Genomic DNA, 18,539 nt, shown 5'->3' on the forward strand with positions numbered 1-18,539 from the left:
AAACAAATCAACCCCATTATTTACATTATTTACATTCAACGGATATTTGTCCTCATCTTGTTTGTTGTTAACACAATGTTTCGGCTGATATACCCTCCAGCCTTCTTCAGGTGTCTTGGGGAAATTTCGAACCTGGGTTCTCATTCCTAAGGTATGGTGTAGTGGTTAAGAGCGCAAGCTACTAATCCAAAGATTCTGAGTTTGATTCCAAGCAGTGAGCTGAACAATAATAATAATAACAATAATAATAATAATAACATCGAAAAATACCTTAGGAATGAGATCCCAGATTCGAAATTTCCCCCAAGACACCTGAAGAAGGCTGGAGTGTATATCAGCCGAAATGTGTTAACAACAAACAAGATGAGGACAAATATTCGTCGAATGTAAATAATGTAAATAATGTCCATAATTCCTCATCTCTTATTTTTTTTTTTAAGCCTGGTACTTATTCTATCTGTTTCTTTTGCCAAACCACTAAGTTGTAGGGACGTAAAGACAATACTGGTTGTCAAGCAGTAAAGGGGGGACAAACACATTACAAAGATACACATAGATCTATATATATATATATATAAAACAGGCTTCTTTCAGTTTCCATCTACCGAATCCACTAACAAAACTTTGGTTGACCCAAGGCTAAAGTAGAGGGCACTTGCCCAAGGCATCACACAGTGGGACTGAACCCAGAACCATGTGGTTGGGAAGCAAACTTCTAACCACACAACCACGAAAGCAAGTTTGCATACTTGTCATTAAAATTCTTTTTCCAACAAACACTACATGAAAACTAAACCATTTGATATACTTAAGCTCATCTACATTTCAAGTATGTACTGCCTAACAGCTCTAAGTGCAAAGAAACAGAGGTCAAATTGTCATCAATGTATGAATTAACTAACCTAATTAAAAGCTAAACAATGTTTTCAAAGTAGCTATAGACTGCTTTGCACAGGTGAATCTTGATTAAGATGTCCAGTGTTTACATGGAATATATTTTGTACATTCACTGAAATGCTGCTAAGGCTTTTCTGATTCTTCATTTGACAGCAGTTTCAGCATTTCCATCATTATACATTTACACAAAATGACTTACACCTTCAACAGTTTGATCTTCAGCTATCAAAGTGGCGTCCCCTGTTCTTGGACTAATCTCAATTAATTTTGTTTTCTTTGCACTCATTTTCAGTAAGGTTTTCTCACCATTTCATATCTAGACTCTGAATATTAATGTCATCTAATCTTTCCACTGGATGCCATATTCATTGTTTCAGACTACTTTTTCATAGTGAAACCACAATTAATAGGAGGAGGAATGACAACAAGATGCAACCCTGGAAAACTCCAGTGATGTCAAAGTATTAAGTTTTCCCATTTGTCTATCTTCACACAGCAAATGCTTCTAAAGATTGAGACGTACTGCTCTGAGATCCTTTAGGTTTTACAATGCTCCACAGAGACTCTAGATGAATGCTGTCAAATACCTTTTTAGAGTTAATAAAATTAATCTAACAGTCACTGGGACTCCAAACACTGATGATCATCTACAATGTGATGATTCGTCCATGGTATGACTCACCGTTTGTCTAAGCTCCACTCTTTCTTCAAAATTTGCTTGTATAATAGCAGAGAATAACAAAAGGTAAGTAAAATATAGATGAAAACTGAGAAATCCTAAATAAATTCGATATCACAAGATTTTGAAATATTTTTCATATAGACTTTTGACTGTCTAGCTCAAGAGCTGTCACTACAAACATCTACTATTCTGTTTATTTGACCATTGTTTAACTCTTTAGCAGCTCAAACCAACTGGATCTGGCTTCTTACACCTACTTTACAATGTCATTCCCAAAACAAACAATCACATCATCAAAATTTCAAAGGTACAAGATAATGCATAATTAATCTAAAATAATGTGAATGAATAAGTTTTACATGTGACAGAAGAATCTGAATGCGAAAGAGTTAAATAACCAACTACCACAGTCATCACACTTTGTAAAAATAAGAAATTCTAATATATTATTTTCATAGCATTGTTGTAGTAGTCTATAAATGTTTTATTATTTGTTAATTCAAGCTATCTGGCTTATACATTTTGTTCTTTATGTATATGTACAGACTTGACTACCACATTGCATTAATGAAACAAGTTACATACAACTAGACACAATAAGTCTGCTTGGTAATGTTCCATCTTGGGTAACCTTTTTAATGATAAATAAAATTTATCATTATTGATGTTAAATCCATTTCCTCCTCCTATATTCCAAGTTGAAATCCCACAAGAAGTGGCTTTATTTTTCATCCTGCTGGGATCGATAAATACCAGTCACGTACTGTGGTTATTTTGATTGATTATCACTCTAAATTAAAAAGTTGTAGTTTTAAGCCATTATAAGAAAATTTTCTGAGCCTACGACAGAAGGTATGGATTTATGTCAGACCAAAGAATGTCACAGATGGTGGAATATGTAAGGCATCAAAAGCCAAGATAAAAATCTAGTGCTAATCTCTCTATTAAACCAGGTGGTAGAGGAGGAATATAAGCAAGCATACATAGAAAATTATAGTGTACTTACCTCCAAATGGAATAATCATTACTTTGTGCTGACAAGCCAGCTCCACAATTTTGACAACATCACTATGGCACGCTGCAAAGAAATTTTAATCTTAAATTTTCTAAACTCAAGAATAAATCAAACTGATATCTTACTGATAACAGACAAAGCAGATTATACCAAAACTAACAAACTATAAGGTAAGATGATATAAGACAACATACCAAATTGTAATACATTTCTGGAAAATTTTAATAATTTGCATAAATGTTAGATCCATCATGCAGACAGTATATAGAATTTGAAACCAACTTTCACTATTCATTCCTGTCTCCCTTGATCTTCCACTTCTGTATGTTCCTACTATTTGGATTGCTTGGCAACTTCTTTAACAAAATATCATCCTCCATACACATCACGTCTCCACACTCAAGCAGCTTTCTATCTTGCACACACTATCTCTGATTCTTCTAACACACTGCTTTTCTCTCAGCTCATTTGTGCTACATCATCCATGCATAGCAACATTCCACATCCAACAAAGCATACTCACCTCATTTCATTCCAGTCTTTGCTCATTCTATACATGCAATGCCTGTGTTGTACTACCACACAGCATCACACTTTACACAAGCAGCATAAAACCTGCCTTCCACTCAGAGAAAGAATCCTTTTGTTACCAGCAGAAAGCAATAGCTCTCAGAAATTTTTCCATCACATATTTACTCTGACTTCTGGAATATCCATTTCTACTGCTAATGAGATCACCGAGGTAACAAAAGCTGTTGACTATTTGCAGGAAGCAAACTGAGTATTTATAATAATCTATTTCAGATATTTCAGGCGCGTGAGTGGCTGTGTGGTAAGTAGCTTGCTTACCAACCACATGGTTCTGGGTTCAGTCCCACTGCGTGGCACCTTGGGTAAGTGTCTTCTACTATAGCCTCGGGCCGACCAAAGCCTTGTGAGTGGATTTGGTAGACGGAAACTGAAAGAAGCCCGTTGTATATATATATATATATATATCATCATCATCATCATCATCATCATCGTTTAACGTCCGCTTTCCATGCTAGCATGGGTTGGACGATTATATATATATATGTATGTATGTGTGTGTATATGTATGTGTGTGTATATGTCTGTGTTTGTCCCCCCAGCATCGCTTGGCAGCCGATGCTAGTGTGTTTAGCGGTTCGGCAAAAGATACCGATAGAATAAGTACTAGGCTTCCAAAAGAATAAGTCCTGCGGTCGATTTGCTCAACTAAAGGCGGTGCTCCAGCATGGCCGTAGTCAAATGACTGAAACAAGTAAAAGAGTAAAAGAGTATTATTTTGAAAATAACTCATGGAGTGACAACTGTGCTCTGCATAGTTACAGGCTGCCCTCTGGCAAGGCGTAGCACTTGTTCAGCCATCCAGTCGGGAATATAGTGAAGTCATGGGACTGCAGCATGGTGGATTGTGGAGAGGTAGTGGAGGAGCTCAAATGAGCCAATGGTGCTTCTTATATTGATGTTAAGTGGAGGGATCCTAGATCAACGATCAGGAGCACCAGGCTCTATCAAGAGAGTAACTGTAATGCACCATAGGAGTGGCATCCATGGTTATGTAATCAGTTAATGAAAGATTCACTATGATTCAAGCTCCCAATCCAAATTCATAATAATGGAATTGGATAGCAACACAATCATGGGGATCAACAAAAGCAGCAAAAAAAAACTTCATATGTGCTCTTGCTGGTAACTACTCATGGGCATCTGCCACATGAGAAGTCTTCCTTTTCTCTCAGCTTGTTTGTAATCCCATTATACCTCTTGTGCACCCATAATTTATATGTGTACACCATTTGGTACTCCTGCTAACTCCTTTTCTGCATATCAAGCATAATTACTTAAACGATAGCAGGAGAGTTTTGTATTCTTTCCTGAAAAAAGACTTTTGTCTTTGCTAGGTTTACTTCTTGATTTTGCCTTCACATTGGACGAGGTGGTGAGCACAACCTTCAAATGGAGGCAATGACAAGTGACCGAGACCTTTGGAGATATGCTGTGCTTGAGAAGACCCAGCAAGCCAAGTGAGACTATAACCATGGCCAACACCAGTGCAGCATAACCGGCCCATTTAAGAGTACCCTTTAATCATTGGGCAATAAAATGAGCTTGCGAAGACCTGTTGAGTCAAGTGAAGTTATTGTGTGGCCGATGACAGTACCGCCTGATTAGCACCCATGCCGGTGGCATGTAAAAAGCACCATTTAAGCGTGGTCAATGCCAGTGCCACCTGACTGATCCCATGCCAGTGGTATGTAAAAAGCACCATTCGAGCATGGTTGATGCCAGTGCTGGCTGACTGGTCCCATGCCGGTGGCACATAAAAAGAACCATTCAAATGTGGTCATTGCCAGTGCTGCCTGATTGGCTCCCGTGCCAGTGGCACATAAATAACACCATTCAAGTATGGTTGATGCCAGTACCGCATGACTGGGTCTCATGCCAGTGGCATGTAAAAAGCACCCACTACATTCTCGAAGTGGTTGGTGTTAGGAAGGGCATCTAGCAATAGAAACTTTGCTAGATCAGATTGGAGCCTGGTCCAGCCTTCTGGCTTGCCAGTCCTCAGTCAAACCACCCAAGCCATGCCAGCATGGAAAGCAGATTTTAAACGACAATGATAATGATGATTGGAATTTTTTCTCTAAAATTTTGATGGATTCAGCTATGAGAATTAAGTCATTGACATACAAGCATTTCCAAGGATACAAACCTACCTGACACTACCCCTGGTTCTTTATACAAACTTCTTATTTTAAAGTGATTAAAATTAAAACCCATCAAAATTCCATGTTAATTTATGTTCCAAACACCAGCTAAATAATGACAAAGTTATTTTATTAAATTCTTCATTATTTTCAAAATTAATTGAAACAAAGGCAATATATTTTAACAGAAATGTGATAGCAAAAGAGTTAAATCCTTTGTTATGGCCTGGATAAGCATAATAAATACTACAGAGCTGAAAACCAAACCCTGTTGGACACCTTCCTGCATGTTGAATTTCTCACTGAACTCATTGCTTAGTCTCATTTTGTTGCACCCAATTTCACTGCAATCCATCACTCTTCCTCAAATTTAGATTCTCCTCTATCACATCATTTGATGCCCCTCTCTCTCTCTCTCTCACTTCCTGTACTTTCTCTTTTATTACATTATTGCCCTCTTACCATTATCAGATTTTTGCATTAACTTATCCCAACCTCTGCCAACATAAAAAAAAATGGATGATGGTGATCATTGTAATTCTGTGTTAAGAAACAATGGAAAAGAAAGAAAAGAAAAAAAAACAGAAAAAGGACAAAACAAAAATAGAATATTTCATGTGCACTTATGAATATTAAAAGCTGTTAGGTTACCGATATTATAAGGTGCTGGCAAGGTATATTGTAAGGTACTGGGATTGTAAAGAACAGATATTGCTTAAATATTCACATGAATATTGAATAAATATGGCTCCTATACAGAGTAAGAAACAACCCAAGGCTTAAATATTATTTTCACATTTTCTTAACATACTTCATATTAGTCTCCAACTGTACATTGACATATTTTAGATTGAATGTTAAAAAGAGTAAAAGAGTATTATTTTGAAAATAACTCATGGAGTGACAACTGTGCTCTGCATAGTTACAGGCTGCCCTCTGGCAAGGCGTAGCACTTGTTCAGCCATCCAGTCGGGAATATAGTGAAGTCATGGGACTGCAGCATGGTGGATTGTGGAGAGGTAGTGGAGGAGCTCAAACTTACATGGCCAAACCACCAGGTCAGGTATTCTTTCAAATTTTCCTTCTCGCAAGACAAATACTTCATGCAATGTATGACCTGAAGTAGAAAACAAGAAATGACTGATAATTACCAAAAACAATCAAGGTTAAAATTGATTGAAGTATTTGTTGTTACAAACAGATAAATACAGTAATTTCTATATTGAAATACACAATCAAACTGCAGCAAGGTGGACCACTGTGTATTCCTCTCTCTTAAATACATAAGCTTATCATCATTGTTGTTGTTGTCGCCGTCGTCATTTGATGTCTGCTTTCCATGCTAGCATGGGCTGAATGTTTTGACAAGAGCTGGCCAGCTAGAGAGATGACCAGGCTCCAATTATCTGTTTTGGCATGGTTTCTATAGCTGGATGCCCATCCTAATACCAACCACTTTACAGAGTATACTGAGTGCTCCTTATATGCTACCAGCATAAGTGCTTTTATATGGCACTGGCACGAGTGCATTTTAAGTGGTACTGGCACAAATGCATTTCATGCAACACCAGCACCTGTAAGAGAAAGACTTCTGGCTGGGAAGAGGGAGTGAGAGCATGGCCATAAAGGATATACCAAGAAACAGTAAAAATGTTATTGTGCCATCTCAATCATCATTCAATCCATCCAATTAGATGACTGTTTTTTGTATTGTTTGCTTGCTTGAAAATCTGCCCAGATATTTCAGAAACCACTGGAAGACATAGGATGAAGTACTGAAGAATGACCTCGGGACACTGAACCTTTCAGGTGAGATAACAAAGGACTGAGATACCTGGCACCTTGCTGTACTCAAGAAGACCCATACTCTGCAGCAGAAGTGTTAAGACCAATCCTTCTGGTGGTGTAAAGCACTCATGGCAATACCACATAAAAGCACCTGTGCGGTGCCACATAAAAGCACCTGTGCAATACCACATAAAAGCCCCTGTGCATCAACAAATAAAAGCCACCGTGCAGCAGCACATAAAAGTGCCCTGCAGCACCACGTAAAAGTGCCAGTGTGACACCACATAAAAGTGGCTGTGTGACACCACATAAGAGTGCCCGTGTGACACCATGTAAAAGCACCTTTGTGACACCATGTAAAAGCACCCAGCACACTCTGTAAAGTGGTTGGTGCTGGGAAGAGCATTCTGCCATAGAAACCATGCCAAATCAGACTGTAACTAGTCTTAATAGCTCTACAAACACACACACATATGCCCGCATATAAATATATCATCATCGTTTTCATGTAATGTCCACATTTCTATATTTACATGGGTCAGATAGAATTTGTTGAGGTAGATTTTCTATGACCAGATACCCTTCCTGTCACCAACCCTCACCTGTTTCGAAGCAAGATAATATTTTCCCATGGCTGGACATGGTTTTCACAGAAGACTGGAAACAATGGGAATCATTCATATGATGATGACAATTGTTTACAACCATCATATGATGTCAAGACAAAGGTACACACAAACATGCACACACACACACACACATACACACATTGACCCATGCAAACATGGAAAAGTGGTTGTTAAAATGATGATACATACACATATACGACAGGCTTCTTTTAGTTTTTGTCTATCAAATTCAATCACAAGGCTTTAGTTGGCACAGTAAAAGACAACTTGTCCAAGCTACTGCACTGTGGAATTGAACCCAATGCTATATAGTTGGGAAGCAAATTTCTTAATCACACAGTCACTGCTTGCACCTGCATAAATATATATGTGTATGTACCTCATCATAACCCTCATTTTGCACCTACTTTTCTATGCTTGCACATAAGAGATGAGTTTTCTCAATCACAACATTTTACAGCTTTTGCAGTCCTTAGCAAGTTAGTTTTTGTTTGTGGCAGATGTTCAGGTGCAATAAAGACTGTAAACAAACAGGAAACAACTTCTATCTCATTCCAGGGTGAAAAACTAGAGGTAGTCGATAGCTTCCGCTATCTGGGCGACCAAGTTAGTAGTGGGGGTGGGTGCGCTGAAAGTGTAGCTGCTAGAATAAGAATAGCCTGGGCAAAGTTTAGAGAGCTCTTACCCCTGCTGGCGACAAAGGGACTCTCACTCAGAGTAAAAGGCAGACTGTATGACGCATGCGTACGAACAGCCATGCTACATGGCAGTGAAACATGGGCTGTAACTGCTGAGGACATACGTAAGCTCGCAAGGAATGAAGCCAGTATGCTCCGTTGGATGTGTAATGTCAATGTGAATACTCGTCAGAGTGTAAGTATCTTGAGAGAAAAGCTGAACATTAGAAGCATCAGTTGTGGCGTGCAAGAGAGACGATTGCGCTGGTATGGACATGTGGTGAGAATGGATGAGGATAGCTGCGTGAAAAAGTGCCACACCCTAACAGTTGAGGGAACCCGTGGAAGAGGTAGGCCCAGGAAGACCTGGGCTGAGGTGGTGAGGCAAGACCTTCGTACATTGGGCCTCACCGAGGCGATGACTACTGACCGAGACCTTTGGAAATGTGCTGTGCGTGAGAAGACCCGGCAAGCCAAGTAAGATCGTTGCCAGTGCCCCTGGACTGGTTCTTGTGCGGGTGGCACATGAGATGCACCATTTTGAGCGTGGCCGTTGCCAGTACCGCCTGACTAGCTCCCGTAGGATTTTCGAGCGAGATCGTTGCCAGTCCCCCTGGACTGGCTTGTGCGGGTGGCACATAAAAGACACCATTTCGAGCGTGGCCGTTTTCGTGCGGGTGACACGTAAAAGCACCCACTACACTCTCTGAGTGGTTGGCGTTAGGAAGGGCATCCAGCTGTAGAAACTCTGCCAAATTAGACTGGAGCCTGGTGTTGCCATCCGGTTTCACCAGTCCTCAGTCAAATCGTCCAACCCATGCTAGCATGGAAAGCGGACGTTAAACGATGATGATGATGATGATGATGATGATTCCTCTACCATAGATTCCTTCTACTTGGAACTTCTTTACTCATCTATCATAATTTATATGCATTAGTGCTATGTCCATTATGGATGCTTGTATAGCCTTTTCATTAACGTTCCCACATCCTCTATCATAAAACATCATATTGTATACAATCATTATTACAATCTGCCCTTCACTTCAAGAGAATCTTATTGTTGCCACTCTACTCTACTCTGCCAACTCTGCATTTGGAGCAGACTATTCCACCGCTAAGTAGATCACCTAGGTAACAAAAACTATCATCTATTCCTAGAAATATATTTTATATTTTATAGGTGCAGGTGTGGCTGTGTGGTAAGAAGCTTGCTTCCCAACTATATGGTTCCAGGTTCAGTCCTAGTGTGTAACAACTGGGACAAGTGTCTTCTACTATAGCCTCAGGTTGAATAAAATCTTGTGAGTGGATTGGTAGACGGAAATTGAAAGAAGCCTATCGTATATATATGTGTGTGCCTTTGTGTCTATGTTTGTCCCCCACCACTGCTTGACAATCGATGTTGGTGTGATTTACGTCCTTGTTACTTAGCAGTTCAGCAAAAGAGACCGATAGGATAAGTACCAGGCTTAACAAAAAAAATAAGTACTGGGATCAACTCATTCAACTAAAAATTTTTCATGGTGGTACCCTAGCATGGCTGCAGCCTAATGACTGGACAAGTAAAAGATAAAAGTCGGGTGTTATTATTGCTAACTACTCTTGTGTATATCTGTTACTTCTGAAGTCCTTCTTGGTATTCCTACATGCGATACTACAGCATTTCTTGTGTCCATAGTATACATTTGGTACAAAGTACATAGCTCCTACCTAACCCTATTCTACATATAGAGCATAACCACATCCCAGATGGCAGAGGAATCCAAAATGTTATTGTTCCTTCTTAGTTTCTTGTTGCTTTTCAAAATAAAAGACTTGCCATTTTACCCTTTTAATGAATTAATCTATTTTCTTAAAAACAATTTTCAAATAGGTTCATCTAATGGAAATGTTCTTAGAAGAAATATCTATAGGGTGATCCGAAAGTCCTGTCACCCCTTACCAAAAAGTAATAACAATAGAGGAACAATATAATAATATCAAACACATGTACTGGTTTTAGTATATTCACTTTCATTGATACTGACACTATCACACATTGAGAAAGCCTGTATGAATACCATCATTTTCGTGGCACAAAATGATGCAGCACCATGACCAGTGTGATATTTTACGAAGCTGTGCTTTGGTGATTGTTGCAAAGGCTGCCAAAACAGCATCCTTCAACTGTTGGGTATTCTGGTATTACTCTTATGAAACCCTCTCCTTAATAATAGACAATTAAAACAATATTTACAGGTGGTGACAAGACTTTCAGACCACCCTGTAGATGCAGTTCCTGTATTTTAGTTTTCAGTCTAATAGTGCTCTACCATTCTATGGACAGGATTAAGGAGATGATTCTCTTTTCCAAAGCTCTTAGTCTTTTAATAACATGGGACATGAATCTACCAATAGTAAATTCCTTATATGTAACCTTAAATCTCTTTAATGGATTATTTAACCCCAATAGAAAATCCAACTTTTAATTAACATCAATAACTTTCCAAATTACCTTAATAACACTGTCCCCCACTCCCTAAAATATCAACTAGTTTAGTGAAGAAATGTTTCAAAATGGATTTTAAAGATAATCTGCATTACATTAATTATGAGTTTAGAATTAGGAAGAATAGGTCTATGCTTATTTTTAGTATAACCCATGGTTTAACATGAGAAGTTTGCAAGCTAGAATCCTCTTTTGTTTACTCAAGAAGAATTTTCCAACAAAACATAGATTTTATGAAATCTTTAACAAAAATAAGGATCTTCAGTCTTTGGGTGAGAAAGGATCTTCAGTCTTTGGGTGTCACAGAAAAGATGAGTAACAAGAGACGAAGACTTCTGGCAGTTTGCTGTGCTTGAGAAGACATGTAAAGCTGAGTAGAATCGTGGCAGCCCATGCATGTCCTTTACATCCCTCTCTCAGCCAAGAGACCCTAGTTTTGCAGGCTCATGGGTGCTGGTGTCACATAAAAGCACCCATGCCAGTGCCACATAAAAGTACCTGTACCAGTGTCATGTAAAAGGGCCCATGCCAGTTCCACATAAAAGCACCCCTACACTCTGTAAATTGGTTGATGTTAGGAAGGGTACACAACCATAGAAACCATGCCAAAACAGACAAAATGGAGACCAGGTAGGTCTCTAGCTGGCTGACACCTGTCAAACCGTACAACCCATGCCAGCATGGAGAACGGTGGTTAAAGGATGATGATGATGATGATGATGACGACGACGACGACGATGACGACGATATGATGATTTTTAATTAATTCTTCATCTTGCACAAAAAATCACTGATTAAATTTTAAAATGTTGGTAAAACAACAACTAACAAAACTGATACTGCAAATGTTGATTGTATTAGAGCATAATTGTGTTAATAGGAATAATTAATTACCCTTTAAATAGGAATTGCCTAACTAATAACACAATATATAAGAGCATAATTAATATGTTATGTTATGCATATGTTTACATAGGGTCTATACAAATATCATTAGTACCTGTGCACTATCAAAGGTTGCAGTATTTTACATAAGCATTTTTCTAGTTTATTATACTCAAATATATTTATCTTTTATAAAGTTAAAGAAGTGATTTTAAATTCTCAATCGCAGAAAAATGCTAATAATATAGCCTGAACGGGATAAACTACCCCTATTTTGCAGAGGAAAGTGTAGGTGGCTAGCTGTGGACTCAAACTCACATCCCCGTGATTACGCGTCACGATGCTTTGACCGATTAAGCTAAACTACCAACTACAAATTCCTCTGCAAATTTAAGATATATAAATCCCGCTTTATGAGACGCTTTTTTACTTGTTTCAGTCATTAGACATAAAAGTATGGCAGAAAATATCCTATCAATTCTCAGAGTTAACTTCAAATGTTGCCCCTTCTGCTGAAAAAAAAAACATAAAATTATACCAAACTATCCTCAACTGATTTTGAGAGTAGAGAAAATTTGTGCAGATCCACCAACAGACCTGGATTTTACAGGATTAAGAAATACCTTCAGTTATATAAGTATAAGAAAACAATAAAATTACACAGAGTGAAATAGACATCATCAACATCTAACATCCATTGTCCATGCTGGTATGGGTTGGACGGTTTGACCAGGGTTGGTAAGGTGAGGGGCTGCATCAGACTCCAGTCTGATTTGGTATGGTTTCTACAGCTGAATGCCCTTCCTAATGCCAACCACTCGGAGAATGTAATGGGTACTTTTACGTGCCAGTTGCACGACACCTGTATCTGCCATGACTATGATTCCACTTGACTTGACGGGTCTTCTACTCAAGCATGACGTAATGCCAAAGGTCTCAGTCATTGCCTCTGTAAGGCCCAACACTCAAAAGTGCTTTTTACATCCTACCAGCACAGGTGCTTGTTGTGCAACACCAGCACAGGTACTAGTTATACAACACTGGCATTGACCAATGCTCGAAAAGTGGTTTTTACAAGCCACCAGCACAGGTGCCAATTATGTGACACCAGCATCAGCCACAACTACAATTTCATTTGGCTTGACAGGTCTTCTCAAGTACAGCATATTACCAAAGGTCTCGGTCACTAGTCATTGCCTCTGTGAGGCCCAATGTTCAAATATCATGCTTCACCACTTCGTCCCATGTCTTCCTGGGTCTACCTCTTCCACAGGTTCCTGCCACAGTTAGAGATCAGCACTTCTTTACGCAGCTGTCCTCATCCATACCTGCACAGTTATCTCTCTTGCACACCACATCTGATGCCTCTTATGCCCAACTTTTCTCTCAAGATGCTTACACTCTGTCATACATGCACATTGACATTGCACATCCGGTGAAGCATGCTAGCTTCATTACTTTCAAGCCTACGCATGTCCTCACCGGTCCCAGCCCATGTTTCATTACCAAATTTATTTACAAGCCTTTACTCCGAAAGAAAACAATAGTTCATTGGCTTATTTGAACACCCCACTCATCTACACTACATATTTGGAATCATAAAGGCTTGTTAAAGCTGAAATATTGAATAAATATACTTTCCTCTTTATTGTGCACTGTAGTGGAAGCCACTACTCTGCTAAGTATACATGAGAATAATGCAGGTAAACTACATGATTTCAGGTGAGCTATTTCAAGGAGTAAGTCTTACCATGAGCTCTGAAAAGTCTGTCTTGGCAGTCATCTGAATAACTAATACCAGTGCGTCGAAGATCAGTGAGGAATTCCTTGTTCTTAACTGGAGGTGGGATATCAGCTGCTGTAATCTCTGGCTGAAGAAAGAAAAGAATTGAAAAGAAAATCAATTTATTTAGTTGTCTTAGCAACAAGTTACTAGTTAACTCCTAGTTTTCAATTCTATTCCCTGGGTTATTAACTTTTGGTTCCCATTATTGCTGTTGCTTTGCCTCAGGCACAATTCTGTGCCAGTGGCAGTATAAACTGCTAACTCTTTAGCCATAAACTTCAGTGTTCTAATTACTTTCCCCACTTCTCTCTCTCTCACTCTCTCACTCTCTCACTCTCTCTCTCTCTCTCTCTCACTCTCTCTCTCTCTCTCTCTCTCTCCAACACACACACAAATAAAAGTTTACACCAGAAAAATATTAGCCAATATAGTCGTTTAATATGAATTGTTAGCATTCACATGTTTACAGCAATAACTCTTCATATGAACCCACTTATGACAAAAGCATCAGTTCTTCTCTATTTGCTTCTCACCATTCACCCTGGGCCATTAATTTCAGGAACAAACACAGTCAAAAAAGAAAGAGAAAGGGATTAGCTAATCCTTACCTGAGCTGCAATCTTATGCTCTAAACTGATACCACATGTCTTCATCATAAAATCTTTTAGATATGGCAACACTTTTTTACTGAGTCGGTAGCTGGAAACAAATATGCAGTGTGCTCATTAACAATATATGTCAAATTTATATAGAAAATATTGAATTACAAGAGAAAAACGTTGAAGAACATATTGTTTCTTTTAATTCTTTTAGTCTGTTTTTTTCTTTTTTATAAAGACAAAGCAAGTAAATTGGTTTCAAATTCTAGCACAAGACCAGCAATTTCAGGGGACAGGATAAGTCAACAACATTGAACCCTAGTGCTCAACTGGTACTTATTTTATTAATCCCAAAAGAATGAAAGGCAAAGGTTGACCCTGGTGGAATTTGAACTCAGAATATAAAGCTGGATGAAATGCAGATAAGCATTTCACCCAGCATGTTAATGATTCTGCCAGGTAGGTGCCTTGACAAAGCAAGTTAATTAACAAGAATATTGTAGGTACATCTAAACAATAGTCCTCAGCCATTTAATTATCATAAGCAATATGAATATAGCACATGGAAAACAAAAATATTTTTTGAATGTTATTGTAGTATTCATATAATTTTAAGGACAACATAGAAAATTATATGTGCAGGCAACATACTGCCTCAGGTCTCTACCATTATTTTCTCATTATCAGGCCCTATAGCCTAGAAACTATTCCACAGCATGGCTTAAATATCATCATTTTCATGCCAGCTTTTCCATGCTGGCATCTGTTTCACGGATCTATTTTAGCATAGTGTCTCAACACTAGTTACAAACCCTTCGATATCTTCATTGACAGGCCCAGCATCCTAAGATCATACTTCACCACTTCTTCCCACATTTTCAGTTTTCTCCTCTTCCACACGCTCTTTCCACTTAACATCATATGACACTTTTGCATCCAACTATTGCTTTTTGTACACACCACATAGCCATATTCTCACTTGCTTACTAAGGAAAATCATTTGTTGTCAACAGAATTAACAGTTCCCCGAACTTTTTCTACCTTCTCCTATCTATGGTTACTATGATTTCACAACACCCACCTCCTCTGCTTAATATGTCATGACAGTAACAGAAACTACCAACTTCTAAGTATTTGAAAGACATCATTTGTTAGGAGCTCTTACTGTTATTTATACTTGTAATTTTATTAAATGTGAATTCCATCTTTTCTGTCTGTCAAAGATAAAGTTCCAACCTACTCTCTTTCTGCATATTCAACATAGCCATTTCCCAGATGGAAGTGGTGTTCTGTTTAGTTTCCGACTTTTATCTTAACTAAATTGCCATTTATACCTCTTGATTCTAAATACTGCTTTGACGTGTAATTTTCCTTCTAATTCTTTACCTGAAGCAGGAGTTTCCATGTACAACTAGTCTTAGACTCCTCTGCTACGGCCTCAGGGTATCATTAGTTCTTAAATTGCATCTCATGTAAACCAAATTTTCTCCTTGATTGGTCCATTAATCTAATACCGTTATAGTCAGCCGAGAGAGGGAGTGGAATTAAGGGCAGTGGCCAGGTGAAAGGTTAGAGTATAATGGAGAGACAGAGATAGTTGTCTTACTATAAAGGAGATTCTTGGATACCCCAACAGGACAAGGAAAGAGAGGAAAGGTTAAAGTTAGAGAGAAGGATAGAGAGAGAGACAGTCAGAACAAGAGAGAAAAGTAGATGGCGTTGGAGATGTATTGGGAACTATCTATAGGGAATAATGGGGGAGTATTAGAAGTACAGAAAGGACAGAAGAGGATGTTCTATAAGGGTATGAGGGGATACGTTTAGCAATGGGGAGGACATGGCTGTAGCAAGTGATGGTGAGAGAAAAGGGAGTGAGGTGTGGTAGATATGTGAGGGCATGGAAAGTGTGTGGATTGGCATGTGAGGGAGAGTGGAGGGAGGAGCCTGCAGTGGGTGGCAATCATTGGTAGTGGGATGAAAGGGTGCTGGGAAGACGGGTTATGGCGTAGATTTGACAGAGAACAGATTATGTGTGTGCATGTGCATGTGAGAGGGGGCATGGCTGCAAAGGACATGCCTGTATGTATGGAGGACCATGATTCTACATATTTTAACATGTCTTCTCAAGCACAGCAAATTTCCAGAAGTCTCAGTCCCTTGTCACCATCTGAAGATTATTTCTCACCACTCCATCTCATGTCATCCTGTGTCTATCCCTTCCACAGGTTCCTTCCACAATTAGAGATTGGCACTTCTTTATGCAGTTGTCCTCATCCATACACATCACATGACCATACTAGCACAGTCTTCTCTCTTACACACTACATCTGATGTCCCTTATACCCAATTTTTCTCTTAAAATAATTACACTCTGTCATACATGCACACTGACATTACCCACCCAGTTGAGCAGCTGACTTCATTTCTTTCAAGCCTACACTTGGCTTCTCTAGTTGCAGCCCATGTGTCACTGCCATATAACACAGCTGTTCAAACACAGGTGTGAGCAAGAGGCCCTTTGTTACCAACAAAAGTTAGTAGCTCTCTGAACTTTGCCTGGCCTGTTCTTATTCTAACAACTACACTTTCAAAGCATCCACTTTCACTGCTAACTTGGTCACCTAGGTAACAGAAGTTATCTACTACTTTGAAAGATTCCCCCAGACATTTGAGGAAGTTTATTTCCTGTACATTCCTAGTGTTTATTGTACTGGCACATCTGCCACATTCAAAGACTACTTTCTCTGTTAACCTTCTTCTAGCACCGCTGCACCTCTTATGCTTCCCTAGTTTGCACTGAGTACACTATATGGAATTTCTACCAATGCCCTTTCAATATATCAAGAAGGGCCATCTCCCTGAAGGGATTAGTGATTTGATGTTTTCCAACTTACTAGGATTTTGGTCTTTGCTAAATTAATTCTAAGGCCCTTTGATTCCAGACCTTGCTTACACACCTGAAATTTCTTCTCTAGTTCTGATAGGGATTCAGCTATAAGAACAAAGTCATCAGTTAAGGGAGCACTAAGCAGTGATGTGTATAAATGCAATGTTATTACCAGTTCGAATATGCTAGTAGCACATTCAAACTTGTAAACAAGCCATTCACTGTGTTTTGTCACAGAAAATGTTTCCCTGTAGACAAATGGTGTAAATACACATAAATCAGCTTGCAGTGCCACCCATCCAAACCGTAAGATGCAAACATTTCAGAGTGGTTATCTCCTCTCCATCACAGAAACTGGACAATGCTGCTACAAGCTGGTATAGGTGTATTTACACCATTTGTCTACAGCGAGAAATTTTCTCCCTGACAAAATACAGTGAATGGCTTGTTTGCAAGTTCAAATGTACCACTGGCATATTCAAAATGATAATAACATTGCAAAGTCATCGGTGTAGAGGAACTCCCAAGGGCAGCCAGTCTTGAATTCCTCTATTATATTCTACAAGTGGTAATATCCCTTTCCTCATCTGTAGCACAATTTAAGCTCAGAATTACAAAGTGAAAACATTTGTAGTAATGCCTGCGCAGTCTTACGCATGCGTAGAATTAAACAAGCAAGCGTTTCCCGCTCAATTCATTCTCTTTCACGCTGGCCAGCGATTGAGCAGGGACGTGTGTTTAAAGCTGTCTCTACATCTTTCGGTCTTATACTCGACAGCTCGTTATTCTCACCTCTAAAGATGTATAACTAAAAGATTTGTATGTTTATCACCTAAATAAATGTTGTTTGAGTTGTTTAGTCTGGAGTTCAGCGTTCCGTCTATTTCTTTAATTTTATAGTAGAAAGTCAGGTATACAATCTAAAGATGTATAACCCACTTTCTACTAAACATTTATTACGTAAACTATGCCTTTTCATTACACCTATTACAACTAGATCTGGCCATTAAAAATCTGGTCTAGCCATTGAAAGTCCAGTTTATTTGTCATAAATGCCCTGTAGCAACAGTGAGGTGTGTAGCCTAAAGGACAGGGTGTAGTGAAGTTACATGGCCTAGTGGTTAGGGTGTTGCACTCATGATCACGAGAATGTGGCTTTGATTCCCAGTCCAGCTATGTGTTTTGTTCTTGAACAACACTTCATGTTGCTCCAGTTTGCTCAGCAGTAAATGGGTACCATACCCTGATGACAGATCGTCATACAAGGGTGAGATGGTGACTTAGGAAAATCACTCAAATGGAGTTTTCACGACCCACATTTTGTATTCAGCAATTGAAAGGGTGAATAACACAACCCAAACCATGAATCCTAACTGGTTGGAATTGGTTATTCAACTTTGTCAAAGGTTGATCGATTGATTATTGTAGCAACAGTAACAAGATATGAATAACTGCTCCTTCAGTTGGTAGA

General features: G+C 38.9%; 1 protein-coding gene across 2 annotated transcripts in view; it reads right to left on the reverse strand.

Moving 5' to 3' along the window:
* Positions 1-18,539, reverse strand: part of LOC106871118 (alkyldihydroxyacetonephosphate synthase, peroxisomal) — an 89,682-nt gene that overhangs the window by 55,911 nt on the left and 15,232 nt on the right. For both annotated transcript variants that reach the window (XM_089364267.1, XM_014917430.3), the window contains exons 3-6: positions 14,191-14,281; positions 13,547-13,667; positions 6,369-6,443; positions 2,586-2,657 (exon numbers count right to left, since the gene is read on the reverse strand). In XM_089364267.1, the coding sequence (XP_089220393.1) occupies positions 2,586-2,657; positions 6,369-6,443; positions 13,547-13,667; positions 14,191-14,238 (316 nt within the window). In that variant the 5' untranslated portion in view covers positions 14,239-14,281. The remainder of the gene's footprint in view (positions 1-2,585; positions 2,658-6,368; positions 6,444-13,546; positions 13,668-14,190; positions 14,282-18,539) is intronic.

This window comes from Octopus bimaculoides, chromosome 16 (assembly GCF_046866305.1).
Source record: "Octopus bimaculoides isolate indiv1 chromosome 16, ASM4686630v1, whole genome shotgun sequence".
NCBI classification, from domain to species: Eukaryota; Metazoa; Mollusca; class Cephalopoda; order Octopoda; family Octopodidae; genus Octopus; species Octopus bimaculoides.